General features: G+C 38.6%; 1 protein-coding gene across 1 annotated transcript in view; it reads left to right on the top strand.

The window, feature by feature from the left end:
• Positions 1-16546: 16546 nt before the first annotated feature.
• LOC126456027 (tropomyosin Cha f 1.0101-like) overlaps positions 16547-16945 on the top strand; it is a 98101-nt gene continuing 97702 nt past the window's right edge. The window contains exons 1-2 of the mRNA XM_050091782.1: positions 16547-16679; positions 16761-16875. Coding sequence (XP_049947739.1) covers positions 16647-16679; positions 16761-16875 — 148 coding nt within the window. The 5' untranslated portion in view covers positions 16547-16646. The remainder of the gene's footprint in view (positions 16680-16760; positions 16876-16945) is intronic.

The raw sequence follows: 16945 nt of genomic DNA, 5'->3' as shown, positions 1-16945 counted from the left end.
TTTTCTCAAATGACGTGCAAGAACATGTGTGCCATTTGCGTGAAGTTTTCGACAGTCTGATAGCAGCATGGTTAACTCTTCATATGGAAAAATGTCATTTTTCGTTGCAAGAAGTCCGTTATTTAGGTCATATTATAGGACAGGAGAGTGTCCACATGGATCCAAAACTTGCAGAGACAGTAATGAATTTTCCTACACCTACGAAAGCAAAAGAGTTGCAGTCTTATTTAGGTCTCGCCAATTTTTACAGGAGGTATATTCCAAAATTTGCGGAAATTGCAGAGCCCCTCACACAGTTGTTGAAGAAGGGAGCAAAATTTCAATGGTCAGCAGAATCCGAAGAGGCTTTTCAAAAGTTAAAAAATTTGTTAACATCTAGTCTGGTTTTGACTTTTCCAGATTTTAGTAAACAGTTTATATTATCTTGTAACTCTAGCAATTTTGCTTTGGATATTGTATTATCTCAGGAAATAGATGGGCAGAAACACCCGATAGCATATGCTCCCAGACAGCTAAACAATGCAGAAAAAAATTACTCGGCAACCGAGAAGGAGTTATTGTCATTAATTTTCGGAATAACCTACTTCCGGTGTTATTTGTATGGACGACGTTTCAAGGTGATTACTGACCATGCAGCACTTAAGTGGTTGTTAGGGCTTAAAGAATCAATGAGTAGATTAACTAAGTGGGCTTTGCATCTTAGTGAGTAAGATTTTGAAGTGATTCAACGACCGGGTAAATCGCACCGAAACGTGGATGGTCTGAGTCATAAAGTATGCACCATGGAATGCACAGGAATAAATGAGAACGAACGGGAGGAGGCACAAACCGCCAACACCGACTGTCGACGATTTACCTCGCAGCGACACTTCGTCGTGGAAGACGGTATATTGTACCATAAAACTAGGAATGGTCCACGCATAGTCGTACCAGAAAAATTGTGAAGCGAAATTTTAAGGCAAGCACATGATTCAATGTTTTCTGGTCATTCAGGTCGAAGAGCAATGGAAAGGAGGGTAGCACAGAGTTATTGGTGGTCAACACATAGGCAAGATGTCGATCAGTATGTAAAGAATTGCATTCCGTGTGCTCAACGGGTGGAATTGAGTCATCAGAAAATTGTGTTGCAACGACTACCTTAAGCAGATAGACCTTTTCAATTACTTGGCTTAGACGTCTTTGGACCGTTTGTGCAAACACCAGCGGGTAATCGCTATGTTTGAACAATAATAGGTCATTTTTCACGCTATGTGTCTATGACAGCTATTCCGGAACAGCGAGCCAAAACAGTGGCTCATGCCATGGTACATCAATGGATATTGAAATTCGGAACACCTGAAACTATAATTACAGATCAAGGGACAAACTTTATGTCCTATTTGATGAAACAGTTATGCAAGTTGTTGCATGTAAATAAATTGAGAACGAGCGCGTTACACCCCCAGGCTAATGGTCAGACCAAGAGAGTTCATCATACAATAGCTAAGATGTTAAGTTATTATGTAAATTCGCAACACAACAATTGGGATACCCTATTGGCGTTTGTAACTGCGGCGTATTACTCAAAAGTGCATGAAAGTACAGGATTGTCTCCGTACGAAGTACTGTTCGGTCAGAAGATGCCATCTCTGTTTGAATTGCTCAAGACCCCACCAGGAACCGATATTTCGGCTGTTAAGGATTTATCCACAAAGTTGAAAACAATCTGGTGACAGATGAAAAAAATGAACACTAAAGCGTTAAAGAGACAGGACAATGTTCACAATAGAAAGGCGGCTTTACCCAAATATCATGTAGGACAATGGGTGATGATGACTAATCTATATGTGCCAAAAGGCAAAAAGAAAAAATTTCTATCCCGTTATCAAGATACTTTCCAGGTGATCGAGATGACATCGCCGGTGAATGTAAAATTACAGCTTCCAACTCGCCCTACTATTGTGCATGTGAGCCGAATTAGGCCTTTCAAGGGGAATTTTTAGGAACTTTCTTCTTTGTCTGCAGTAACTTATAGTGAAGAGAAAGATGAATCTAAGAAAAAGAATAAGAAAGGAGTAGGTAAACAAGAGAATCAAGTTAATTGTGGAAGCGATCACACATGCTACTATGCCCTTAGGGCAAGCGTAAAAAGTAAGAGCTAATGTGAGTTGTTTTTCTTTTGTTTCTCAGGAGGCATGACGTTCTGGTAAGACCAGCAGTTCCAGCGTAATGGGCTGCGCTGAAGAGGGAAGAGAGAAAGTGTGCACTATCTCTCAGCATAGTTATTCTGTTTTGCTGTTGCAACTTAGCTGAAGCCTTGAAGGTATGTCCTATATCAAGTGGTGTTTTGTTCTCACGACAAGCGGACATAATTATGTCCAGACATCAATGGACCTTAAGGGTGGACTGTAATATTTGGGCGGTTGAAGACGAAATCTGTAAATTAGAGGATACATTTAATGAATTTCATTCCATGATGGCTAATCAGTCAAGATTTAATGACATACTGGGAATATCAGCTACTACGATCAGCTTTTGCATGCTTACAAGCTCAGTTCCGGCAAACTGCAGGGTTAATCCTTCATGTCCATAGGAAAATAGGATGGTTAGACGCAGGTGGCCATATCCTAAAAACTGTTTTTGGGACCGCTGACGCGGAAGATATTAAAAGTATTAATGAAACGCTACGGCAGGTACAGGATAATGTGAATAGCAACCAGGGAATGCTAGATCTTCACGCAATCCAATTAGAGAGTTTGGAGAAAGATGTAGTTAATAATACGCGCGAATTGCGAGCTTTGGCCGCGACCTTGATGCCCCACATTAAGGCCACAGCCGACACAACCAATCACGACTTGGGTATAATCAACCTGATAATCGCTAAGCTGCTCCGTTTTCTTGCTGATAGTATTACGGCAGCACGCATAGAACCCACAGAACTACAGGAGGCTTTGTTGCACGCAATGCGTGGGCACCTAACCCTGGTACTTACCTTCAGTACAACTTCGGGAAGGATTACAGGAAGTTCAGTCGGAATTACCCGCATCCCTGGAGCTACTGGCGATATTAACAGACGAACACTTATCTCTGTACTACAAAATGGCCACTGTTACCAGTACGCAGACGGATACCCTGCTGAGAATTCATATCATAATGCCATTAACATGTAAGGATTGTAAATTTGAGTGTTACGCCTTGTATACGTATCCAGTGAAGTGGGAAATTTTGCAGAAATTCGTACAATTAACGATACGGGAAATACTGTTAGTGGCACGTAACAGACAAGCTCATGCGTTCCTCACTGCACAAGACTTGCTGCCTTGTCGAACGGGTTCAGTTACCATCTGCCCCGCGAAATTGTTACACACTGTTCCCAAATCTTGTGAGTAACCTCTATTCCACTCTCAAGAACCGGTCGTGGACTGCCTAAGGAAATTATAGCAGGCACGGTGCAGTTCTTTCAGGAAGTGGGTCCGCGTTGGGTATTTTCAGTAATGGAAAACACAGTCGTTATTAATTGCGTTTGTTATGAGCAGGGTAAGCAAGGGAGTACGCAAAGAATAGAATTGCGCGGGCAGGGACTGTTAATTAACAGCACACAGTGTGACATTTCAGGGCCATCTTTCCGTTTTTCCAGCCGTGATTACTGGAGCTACAGTCATGAATATAACACGCGCATTGATCTATGTACTTGACCAACCGGTGCAATTCGTCACGAAAGAAAATCTCATTCTTTTGAATAGCACATTAGACCCGCCTTTGCTCGCCTATTTCGACCAGATGCTAGCAGCTCAGGATGGACGTATAACTATGTAACATCTTTTTCAACGAGTGCATGAGTACTGTAATGAGCATAAGCAGTGTTTACTAGTTATTGGATCATCAACCACCGCCACCTGTATTTTTATCTTTGTCGTATGGTTAGTGTACTATCGGCTCAAGAGGAAGTTAGTCCAAGTCCCGCCCCTTCCAACCTTTAACCTAAGGGTTCAGACAAAATCACTGAACAGTTGTGAAGCATTGCAGCCGAACACTGAGTAATGTTTATGAACAAAGATTAGACTGAGGATAGAAGTGAATGAACACAGTGTAAATAGTGAATCAATCGCATTTTGAGGTGTTAGTGAAGTGAACTGTAGTTGTTTTGACTAATTGGTTGAATTTGGGGACGAATTCTTTTCGTACGAGGGAGGAATTGTAGAGGACAAGGGGTTATTTTTAGGAAATGTGGTGCGAAATTGTGATTTAGTGTGTTTCAGTGCGCGATGCGCCAGCCTCACAACAGACGGCGGACGAAGGCTGGCCAGCGCGTTATGCAGGTGACACAGTTTTGCAACGAGCGTCGGTATGTCTCTACGTGCGCGGCAGCCATCAACAGCCAGAATGCAGCATTAGCAGAATTACGCAGGCGCGGGCCGCGCGTGGCGCGGTTGCGTTAGCCAATTCATCGAGAATATTCTAATAAACACGGCGCCGCATAACCGGTGGATTCAACAGCGGTCTGCACTATTTAAGGGCATCAGAAGTGGGCGTCAGCATTGGTTCGACCGATTGGGCGTTCGGTCGCTGTTACGTCGTCATCATCAGTGACACTGTCCCCAAGGACCGGCTGGCGGAGGGCGTTGCCCGCTGCTGCACCGGCGTCTCCCCGCATCGTCACGAGCCGCAGTGTCTGCAGGAAGCGAGTTGGGCTGGGCCTTGTGCTGCTAACCTCCTACCGCCTGTGCGGCCGCTGACCAAGCACGGCGTCGTGTTCCCTGGGCTACATGCATCAGCACGTCTCCACCATGACACGAGTGGTGGGGCTGAGCTACCGGAAAATGTATTGGAAGAATCAACAATAAAGAGGGAGATTGCCAAAAACAGCCACCTTCTTCTACCCAGCCACGCCCTTCAACCCCGACCATGTCACCCACTCCGGTCATCCTATTACAGTATATAACCCCTTAGCTTATCTTTGTATGTGTGTACTGTGTAGACAGTTATAGTTGTAGTATAGACTCTCTGTTAATTTTGTATGTCCCTGTTTATGCAATAGGCTGTACAAGTGCTAGTGCAGCGTGTAGCTCAACAGATTTGATTGTTTTGGGCGCTCCAACACTCCCAGCTGTGCCTGTTTGGTGTGCACACATTTGCGGTTTGTTGACTAGCTTGCTCCCCAATGACCATGTGCTGCATCACTTTGATACCACTTACGACTCGGCGATTTGTGTATTGCATTGTGTGCTATGGTGTGTTTCACATGTTCATTAATTTGTTTACAACTGGATATTTAGAGTATCGTTATCTCTAAACACATAAAAATAAAATTCTTCCTTGTTACAAGCACTCATCTTATCATTTACACATTTCACATACAAGAAAAAATACAACCAAAAATTTTCCTTGTCAGCTAACAAAATAAATTCGGGAATGTAACTTTCCAGCATCCTAAATCTAATATTATTATACATACGTACAACTCAGAGGGCATACAGCCCTTCTTCAGCATATAAACGCTCTCAAATCGTTGTGTGGGTAAAGGTCTTTGTCTTTGCCCATGTTCATGTGTGCCAATCTGTATGCCCCTGGGTAGGAGATTTTAGTAATTATGTATGGTTCATTGTACAGTAGTTGCCACTTATAGTTCAGTTTTCCAATTTTTGTGTATTTGGGATGTGTTCTAAGTAATCCCTTTTGTCCTGTAGAAAACTGTATTGTATGTTTCAGTTTTGTGTCATAAATTCCTTTCCTGCATTTAGCCCAGGTTTCAAGGTTGATTACTACTTCTTGTATTTTATCATCCAGTGGTAATTCCGGTATTGGTATCTTGGGCAAAGGTTTTTCCCACTCGTCTACTTGTTTGCAATTGAACATCAGCTCATTTAGTGTAAACCTAGTTCATATATGGGGATGGTTGTTAACAGCTTGTAAGAAGGGAATGACATATTCAATCCACTTTATATGTTTACAAGGTATATAGGTCCTTACTAACCTGTTGAAGGGACCGATGACCCCAGCAGTTTGGTCCCATAGCACCTTATCACAAATTTCCAAAACCTGTCGAATTCCTTAAATACCCTTTCTATGGGGGATGCTTCGGGACGAAATTGGATACTAAAATTTGTTTGAATTGGTTGGAATCTACAAACTCTTTCCATTTACATTTAACAAAATGTGAGCCATTATCTGTTAACATGACTTCTGGTTTTCCTACTCTTGTAAAATAATCCTCTTTAATTCACCTTATAACTGAACTGGCTCTAATGTTCTGTACAGCATACAGTTTTATGTATTTGGTGAGAATATGATACAGATGTAATATGCATTTCTCCCCCCTTACCCCTGAGATAGGCTCCAGGCAGATCTAATGATACCTTTTCTTGGGCTTTTTTAAACCGCAATGGGATGTAGTTCTATCTGTTTGGAGCTGTTGGAATGTTTTGCATTCTGGTGGCTTACCACCTGTAGTACTATTTGTCAAAGGTTGGGGAAATAACGATATCTACCTGTTTTGTCTGTGCATTTTGTAGTGCCATAATGGCCCCAAGTATTTTGTGTGTATAAGATAAAATCATTTACATATTCCTTTAGCAAACACAAGCGCCATTGTTATAATTTGGGATGTTTCCTATGGTACAGAACACCTTTGTGAATAGTGTAAAACCTTTTTAACTTTTCGTCACTGTTTTGCGTAAGTTTCACTCCTACCTTACTCAGCTTCCTGCTGTAATTGCTCCCTGTGTTCACAGATGTGGGCAGTATATAGTCGGAGTGTTTTGGCTTCCACCAACATAGCTGTTATTTCACCTCCCTGCTCCAAAAGATCGTTGAATTCCTCTAAGCCGTGTGGTAATCAAGAAAGAGCATCAGCTATTGTTTTGGTTCCCTTTTATGTACACTGTTTCAAAATCGAATTCTTGAAGATACATGCACCACCCGGTTATCTGTAGGTGTAGTAATTTACAAGTTAACAAAAACGATAGGGACTGATGGTCACAGTATACTTTTGTGTGTGTACCCCAAAGGACATATTCAAACTTTTTAAAGGACCAAATTACAGCCAAACCCTCCAACTCTAACTGAATATGAACCTTCAGCTTCAGATAAGGTGTCGCTGGCGTAGCTAATTAGTTTAGCGATGAGAGTTCTCTCTTCTTCCACTATTTGAGAAAGGCGTGGACCCAGACCTTGAGAAGACACGTCGGTGTATAAACAAATATCCTTCTTCATGCCTGGTTGAGATAAAATATTAGCATTTAATAAACCTTGCTTGATGTCTGCAAATCGGTTTGACATTGCCTGTCCCATAATCATGGTCTGTTTTTCCAGAGAAGATTGAGTAAAGCATCACTGTTCATAAGTTGGTTAGGGATGAATTTCCTGAAAAATGAGACTAGGCCTAAGTATGCTTTTAATTGTATCTTGTTTTGAGGAACAGGGCAGTCCCTAACAGCATCAAATTTTTAGGATCTGGCAGTATGCCTTCTGAGGAGATTATTTCTTCTAAAAATTTTATCTTTTCTTGCCCGAAATTAGATTTCCTGAGTTTTGCTGCTACTCCATATTTGGAAAAGTGGGTCAGTGCTTGTTCAATTATTCTTAAGTGTTCTACCCAAGTGGGTCTAGCGGCTAAAAGGTCGTCCACGTATACTGTTACCTTACTCAAAAGTTGAAGCCCTAGCACAGTGTCCAGTGCAGAGATAAATACACCTTCACTTACATTCAATCCAAACGGTAATTCTTGAAATTTGAAGCTCCTCCCCACATGCGAAGTCGGTATAATTCTGACTTTTTTCATGTAGTTTTATTTGCCAATAAGAAGACCAGATGTCGATTATAGTAAGAAAGTTAGCATTATGGAATTTCATAACCTGTTTCTCTAAATTGTCTGTACGTGTTTGGACTGGTACAATAATCTTATTAATATTACATGCTTTGAGGACCAAGCCCACCTTGCCGTCTGGCTTACTCATGGCCAAAATAGGACTACAATAAGGGGAAAATGATGGTTGTATTATGCCCCATTCAAGGATCCTGTTATTCTCCTTTCTTGCTGCTTCGCTCTTTGTCCATGGTATAGTGTATGTAGTAGAACAAAAATTTTTGTGAGTAGATACTTCCATTTTGTACACAAAATCCTTAGTGATACCAGATCTATTTTCAAATATATATACAAGGATGTATTAGTTCCCTAAGTTCTACTTCCTGTTGTTGTGACAAGCATGTTGATTCACTTACCTTTGTGTTTATTGTGTCGACATTTACTTCTTCTCCTGCCATCTGTTCGTTATTGTATGTGTTGACAAACAAAACTATGAGGTTTATCAACTGAACCTCAAAGTTGTGATTAACTTCAGTTTTACGTCTATTGGTACTTCCCCTGATTAGGTCTATTGCAAATAATTGGTTACTTATATTGAAATGAAATAGGCCCTTTCCTATATGAATTTGTACTGCATTTGTGCTGAATATATCCGTACTGATTAAACAATCAACTGTTAACTTCCCTACTATCAAAAAATTGCATTGTACAGAAAACTGTCCTAATTGTACAGGAATTAAGGCTTGTACTTTGACACCTTTCGATTTCTAACCAGTGGCAGTTTGTACCTTGCAATTTTTCACTGGCAGTATGGGTATACGCCCACGTTTCTTCAGTTCTTGAAAGAATCCCTGTGACATCAAATTCGTCATAGCACCTGTGTCAAGCACAATGGGTACACCAAGGTCAAATATTTTGACCTTAATAGTAGCTTGTACCACCTTACCCTCTGTCACATTTTTCTGTGTATCCTCATTACATTGATATAGGTCATCTTTCACATCACTACCTTGATCATATCTCATAAAACAAGTGTCGATCAAGCTCTTGCCCCCACTCTCTTCCTAGATCACAGAATGTGGGCCTACCATGACTGGTTCAAATTTTCCAGCGTTGTGGTGGCATTGGTCTCTGAGTTGGGTGTAACTTCTACTATATGGACTGTTGGTGTTTGATTACGCCAATTAGTATCCTATGAGGCTCTCGACTGAAATTCTCTTTACCTTTGCGCGTTATTCAGCATATGTGCGTTACTTTACTGGCCGAATTCCGATGTTTGTGGATTATTCGCCTGTCTGGTATTGATTTGTGTTTGCCAAGTGATCAGCTGAGTATTGCTGGTAGCTCGTGTCTGTACATATTGTACGTCTGGCCATATGCTACTTGCCCATTGTAGTGGTTTTGTTAAATTTTTGCCCATTTCTTTTATATCCTCCTTTAAATTTATGGCCTTCATTGCCATTGTGATTACCATTACCATTTCCATAGGTCTGTGGCACTATCTGCATATTAACAGGCTTGAACAGTACTGGTCTCTCTTTGTATGTCAAATCTATTGAGTCCAGTACAGATGGAAAATACTTGGTGTCGTGTTCCGGAATTGTAATGAGTTGTTCCCTAATGTGGGCAGGAAGACTGCTCTTTAAAATTTTCTGCACGGATTTGTCCAGTATCTGGTTTTATTCAAATATTTTTCAAAATACCCCCTTAAGCTTCCATGTTTGCTACTGAATGGAGCTGGGTTGTATACTTCACGCCTGAGCCTTTCTTGTACTACCTCAGACCAATATTTATCCAGAAAGGTTCTCTCGTAGTAGTGTCAATGTTCCACCATGTCTGTAGCCCATAGCAGAACGTCACCCTGTGTGTATCCAACAACAAATCTAATTTTCTAGGCTTCAGTCCAGGTATGAGGTACAACATTTCGAAATGCTCTGATAAGGAACATGGCGTTTGTTCTTTTTCCTTCGGAGGTCAGTACCGGAATCTGTTGATGCCTAAGAAATCCTTCATCTGCAAGTAATGTTCACAAACAAGCCGCGCTGTCAGTGACAGGTGTGTTTGTGTTTGCTTGTGGTGTAGTGCATGGCAGTTGTCCTTCATCGACAGAACGACTGCTGGCAAGTGTTGCTGTATTCTGCAACCTTTGCTATTTTGCTTTGACGGGCAACCCACGTATCCTGGATAACCAGTGAAAATATCTAACTTCTCTAAAAGCATGGGTTTGTTTTCTGTCAAATGTTGTTTTGCGATTGCGTCTACTGAATTTGAAAATATGCTTCACTAAGGTTTTGTAACTCACCTGCAAATTGTTTGTTGCCATCAGCCATTTCACGAGTTGGGGTGTTACCTTCAACTGTTGCCAAGCTTGTATTTCCGATATCTTGGCATATTGCCTTTTTGTGATGAGTTTTCAACAATGACCATTTCCTATGACTCCAATGTAAAAAATTTTTAACAAAATTGTGAACACAATTTTTCAATATCAGTACTTTGCAATTAAAGTAGATTTAACTGCGTGTTCACTAATAAACCTGATTATTATCTGACACAGTCTTATAGAATTTGATGATTTATCTTGCACTTTAGTAATTACTTTACGCAAATTTTCTTCTTTTCTTTAGAAATGCATTTTCTGTAAAGGATATCAATTGGAAGGATAAGAGATTATCTACTGACAGAGAGACAGCGTCAAGTGCGGCCATACAAGCATACAGCGTAGCTGCTTCCTACATTTACTGCAGAAATCAGCATTCCTGGCGCATCTTGTTTGTAGGCAGAATTTAATTTTAACTGGCTCCTCCAACTTTTTATGAGTCACAACCTCGTGGGTGTGAAACAAATACAACGAAAGTTTCATTAGTTCCTTGTAACAATAAAATGAATCTCTTACCTCAAAAAAATTTTCTTTTAAACGTTCGCCATTGAATACTGGCATATAGGTGAACAGGTAAATAATGGAAACTGATTAATAATTGCTGCTTGAATAGTTAAAAAAATTATCTGGAAAGAATAATTGAAAGGAATTGGAAGGTACAAATATCCTGAGTGAACTTTAACTGGTGCTAATATCAACAGACCTTCAATGTCAATATATTTAAGATCAATATTCATCATTTAAGTTATGTACTTCTTCACAATAATTCCATTGTGCATTTTCCTTATTATAACATTACTGATGTAGGATTGCTCCACCACTGCTCACGCAAATTCCTCTTGCCTGCTCCAAACCTCCAGATGCAGGATTCTCAGTGCCGGCAAAATGATGAAGAGACAGTTGTGGTCGATGTGAGTATACGAAAATAAAACTTTACTTTTTTAAAAACATTTTCTGACACTTTTAATGTATGATTGAAATATACATTTCTAAACATTACTGGTATGATGGATCTCATCATATGTCTCCTCGCTACCACTTATAGTAAGAAGCAGAAACAGAAGTAAATATTGGAGATGGTTGACTTCATCCAAGTCGTGCACAGCTGTACATGCGTTTTAGAACTGTTGTAGCTAATTCTAATAGATAAGCATCTGATTGTCCAGCACATGATGGAAATTCCAATTAAAAATTAATTGATAGTTATGTAGCAAATTTATCTGATATTATAACCATAAAGAAAGGAAAACATATTTTATCTAGAATAGAACATCTTTTCATTTCTTAGTAAATTTTTTTAAATTTGAGTTCATCTCTTTCTGATAAAATATGCTTGGAAGGACATACTCTTAATAATGGTAAAGTAAAAATTAAGAAAAGTCAAGTACTTTACCCACTGGCAAAGCTTGGTCGTCTGTTTAAAGGTTATAAGGAAATAATGTGGGAAGGTGATTTAACCATAAATTTTTACAAGGTCTTCTAGTTCTGGAGTTGCAATTCTTAGATGGCCAATTATAATGAAGCAGGACTTGAAATAAAAGATACACTTCCGCAAGACCACTTATGAAATATGATCCGAATTATGAGTCATAACAATGATAAAATATTCTTAAAAATTCCACAAGACCAATTACGAAATATGATCCGAATTATGAGTCATAACAACGACAAAATATTCTCAAAAATCTAAAAATTCCGGCATTTATTATGAGCTACAAACTGTAGGGATTGCAGGATTGAGTGATAAGAAATATTTTGAACTTTATATTACAAATTACTATAACTCAGTAGAATTTGATATTCCATATTTTGTTTATTTGATAAATTTCAGACAAATCGTAAAAATAATCAGTTATGTTACTCTCCATTGTTCGATCAGATTAAACTACAGGATATATACATGAGAAATGGAAGAAATGAATTTTCGTACAGGAGATGTGGAATATTAATCCAACCAATGATTTCATCAAAGCATATGATGCATTTCTCGATTTTAAACTAGTTACACTACTGAAAGGCGATGCAGATGTTCGTTCATATAATTTTATAACATATTATACGATTTATGTCATCAATATGACTTCCAGAAAAAATATTGTAACTTCACAGAAAACGACTATGTAACTTTGTGCAACTTTTAATGATGAAGTTACAAATGACACACTTGCGTATATAGAAACGTATGGTAAAAAGAAAGTAACTTACGATTCACAACACAGAATACTTACCGAAAAATTTGAATTACATAAATGAATGGAATTCACTCTGTGAATTTTGTAAAAGTTTTGTTTTTTCCTATTTTATAATCTTTAAATGGACTATATCAAACAGGCTAAAGCAGTATAGTTATTCTATGAATAAAAGAATACAGAAGAATTTCACAAAGATAAATATCAAAAAGATGGATATCATAATATATGTAAATAATGTAGTAAAGAAGATCAACAAATTAAAGTTACATTCGAATTTAATTTTAACTGACTCCTCCAACTTTTTATGAGTCCCAATCTCTTGGGCGTGAAACAAATACAACGGAAGTTTCATTAGTTTCTTGTAACAATAAAATGAATCTTTTAACTCAAAAAAATTTCTTTTAGACGTTCGCCATTGAATACTGGCATATAGGTGAACAGGTAAATAATGGAAACTGGTTAATAATTGTTGCTTGAATAGTTAAAAAAAATTATCTGGAAAGAATAATTGAAAGGAATTGGAAGATACAAATAGTCTGGGTGAACTTTAACTGGCACTAATATCAACAGACCTTCAATGTCAATACTTCTAAAATCAATATTCATCATTTAATTTATGTGCTTCTTCACAATAATTCCATTGTGCATAGTCCTGATTGACTTCATCTCTTTTTTTCCAATAAGGTACTTAATTTTATAACCAAACTTCATACTACTGTCCAAAACATCACTGAATGACAGCACTAATGTGAGCACTATAGTATTTAGATAAGTTTTAATGAGGGTCAAGAGTAGCTTTAAGTGCTTAAAAGTCACAAATAAAGTTCCATTTCTCCATAATATTTACACAGAAAGACTAAAACAAAAAATGTTATTATTATATTAAGTTAAAAATATCTTTGCAGTATTGACTGTTCTGCAGTAATATGAATCTCAGCAAGTTTAATATCTCAGTTATAATATTTTTAAATCTATTTTGTCACTTCAAAATGATGATGTATTATTATATTACAAATAAGTGATTACAACAAGTTGCTGAACTGTAGAATTATATTCCCATCGCATTTAGACACTTTAGGGAATATTTATGGGGGGCCATCCAATAATTAAATTTCCCTATTTTGTAAAAAAAAAACATAACACACAATGTATCATGTTGAAATAAGGTTGTACCAGGTTGGGGCCTGAGCTTGTGACCAGCTGTTTACTGTTGGTGCAACTCTGTTATTTGTGTTAAAGTGCTTAAATACAAGATAATCTTTGTATTGGTAAACATGTGAGATCCACTTGTGGAAAGTTCTGGTGACTATGGAGGATGTAAGAAAACTTCCCAGTTGAATCTTTCGAGCTTCATCTGTGTCATTCGAGCTGTATGAGGCTGAGAATAGACATGAACGAAAATAAGTTTGCGAAACGAGAGTTTAGGGCGTTTTATTTTGTTGACACCTCGCCAATTCCGTTGTGTGGCAGGTAGTGAATGAGCAAAACCCCCCAAGAGCCCCAAAAGATGTTGCTCTGACTATCTTTTCCGTCCTTTCTTTTTTTTTGTTTTTGCTCTGTCGCTAGGTTTCTTTCACACTGTGCCATGAGGCTTTGTCTCAGGAGTCTGATGATGGACCCAAATCTCATTCCCAGCGACAAGCCATTTGAAGAGCAGATTTACCTCTCTCTGATGCATTTCCACAAAGATTCTGGTAAAATTCATCTGTTGTTACTAGTGGACATCACTCAGCAAAAGTGGCACTCATCTTGCACAGACCTTGTGGTTGTGAAGATGTCCTACCAGGATATTTGCAAAGGTTCAGCGTCCAATTGCAGCCCCAGGAGGTAGCCGTTTTACTGTGCGGTCAATTCCAATGCTACGATCGTCCTGCACAATATTGCGAATTGCTATATGGTGTCATCAAATTTCGTTGTAGTATGCCTCCCTGTGTATTGTTCGTAATGCATATCTTCGCGCGCTGCCACAAACTCTACGCGCCGACGTCGAACCATTTGAATGCTCTTATAACCTTCCTCATAGACAGACATTATCGCCCGATGGATATTTACAGTAGAAAGTTGTTTTGCTGTGAGAAAACGAATGTCAGAGCGCAGCTCACAAGCAGACACACTTTGTAGTGGTAACTCCACGCTAACTGGCAGTGTACTGGCAAGATACTGTGGTATGCATCGTAAGCCGGTATGAGTGTTGTCTGTCGGTCACAGACAAGTGGAGCTCGCTAGCCCTCACATGTCATGTGCACAGCTTATAAAACAGGGAAGCTTACTTGTTGGATGACACTTTTATTTACTTATTTGCAAACTAACCCCATTATTTTCGCAAGACGCAAACTGTTCATGAACACAAACAAACTATTCCAGGTTTGTGCTGTCGAGCGACTCAGCGCAGAATGAGAGCAAATCCACCTATCGGCCGTCACTGGGGAAAGTGAATTCGCCTTTTAACTTTCGTAATAAGAGTGTGGAAGTGGGTTGCTTCCAGATGTAAGCTAACTTACGCAAGTGGTCGTGGGGTAATGCATGTATAAGCAAGCTGTATCAGACCAGTCTATGGACAGGAGATAACAATAACATTGTTATGGTGAAGATGGTTGTTTTTTAAATAGTCTGCTGTTCTTTGCCCATTACGTTAGTTTTGAAAAAGGACAGTCTCCATAACGTAAATACATGGTATGGGTAGAACATCTAAACTTTTTAACAGGAGTTTCTAGGTTTGCATCCTTTATGATTGGAATGGCCTTTTTTTGTATTCTGAGAACTCGCTTAGTTCCTGCCAAATTACCCCAGAATATGACCCAATGTTTAAGGTTCGAAAGAAAGTAGGCAAAAGAGGTAATCTTAATTTTTTTCACATGATATTCGAATTTTAAGTAATGTTGAAGCCGATGTTATTTACACTTTCTGTCACAAACAGATGGAGGTAATAAGCACACTCAGTCAGATGGATGGTCATACATCTAGACCTCAAATTGACATGGTAGGCAAATATTCAGCAGGTATTTAGCAAGCTATTAAAAGTGGTTAAATCTTTCATTCACAAATTACGAATCATTGTAAGTGAAAAACAATCGCTTGCATGCTACACTTTCTTTTGTTAAAATTTTCGTCTTTGAATTAGTCTGTCGAATCTACAACATACACGATCCATATTCCTGTGGCAGTAGAAAGCATCCAGAGCTATCGAAGGAATATTGATTATGTGGCTGAATCATATAGGCCACTCTTCTCAGTGGTTTACAACATTAATTGTATCATCATTGTACACTAAAAAGTGTCTTGTTGCAGAAAAAAACAAAAGATGGGTGAGTTATCATAACAAAGACATGATGTTCACAGACATGACCTTACATATGGTAGTAATCTAGATTTCGTTTTTAGGCTGAATAAATCTTAACAGTTTTAACTTCGCTGTGATGATGATGTTAATAAACTGTCTTTACCAGGAATATATATGCATAGAAAAAAATGAAGATTTCGTGTCATACACCACGCGCTAACAAAGAAGTGTTTATGAAATCTGAAGGTTGTTTACTTGCTTTAGTCAAACAATCATATAACAATTAAGTAATTTATTGGCATAGAGTAATAACTACATTTAAAATATCTGTACAAATGTATTTAAGGTAATCCACAATGTGCCAATAATGTATAGGATGGTCTTGTATTAATTTCGTGAGAAAAGCTTCAGTACAGTAACTTTTTTCTTAATGTTTTATGTACAATTAACTTGACCATGTACATTACAACAGTGTTCAATTTTGAGACTACTTCCGCAACAGGGTCATATATATCTGTTACGGAATATGATTCACACGCTTTCTTTTTGTCAAGCGAAATTTCATAAACACAACTGAAACGTTATTAGCACCACATTTTCCACTTTAAATGCTAACAGCCGCTATAATATACTCGCTAATTAGTGCATATGGATAACTGATGGACCAAAATGTGGTAAAGTAGACGAATTTTATTGCTACAGCTCTCGTACACAGAGTTCCGCGTCAGCTGTTTTCTGTCATTGTAGCCGGCACGTACAGCAGATATTCAGGATACGCCAGTTTCCGGTGAGTAACGTCAACGCAGCTAACGTTTTACTGGCGCGAGAATCGGAACACTCACACTGTGTTACGGTATATTACTACAGAGGTGAACCTCCTTGGTTATTACGTCTGCGTATTTCTTCTTTGGCGCAATGGATTAGATCTTTGGGAAATGCGTATAAATTTGACACTAGTGTTTAGTGAATGATAACAGTGTATTGGTATTGATGTTTTGTTGAACGTGTTTTGTAATGGAGGGTCAAGAAAAAGCAGTTGAAACGAAGGTTGCAGTCCAGATCAGAGTAAATTGTGGTGATCTATTAACAGCTGATTGATATCTAAGAATAATTATTTCATTGTTGTAGGACACAGACACTTTACAGAGGAAACACCCCTTTGATAATCTTTCCAAAGAAGAACTGGTCAAGAAATGCAAACACTTTTTGATGCTGGCACAAAAAGCAAAGCAAGCAAAAGATGGCAAGTATAGTGTTAGCCTGAATAACAGAAGTTCCTCAGCAGTGTTTGAAGGATTTAAAGATTATTTTAT

Source organism: Schistocerca serialis, chromosome 2 (assembly GCF_023864345.2).
Source record: "Schistocerca serialis cubense isolate TAMUIC-IGC-003099 chromosome 2, iqSchSeri2.2, whole genome shotgun sequence".
Taxonomy (NCBI): Eukaryota; Metazoa; Arthropoda; class Insecta; order Orthoptera; family Acrididae; genus Schistocerca; species Schistocerca serialis.
Note: the sequence above shows the minus strand (reverse complement) of the source record. Positions and strands in the feature narration are given on the sequence as shown.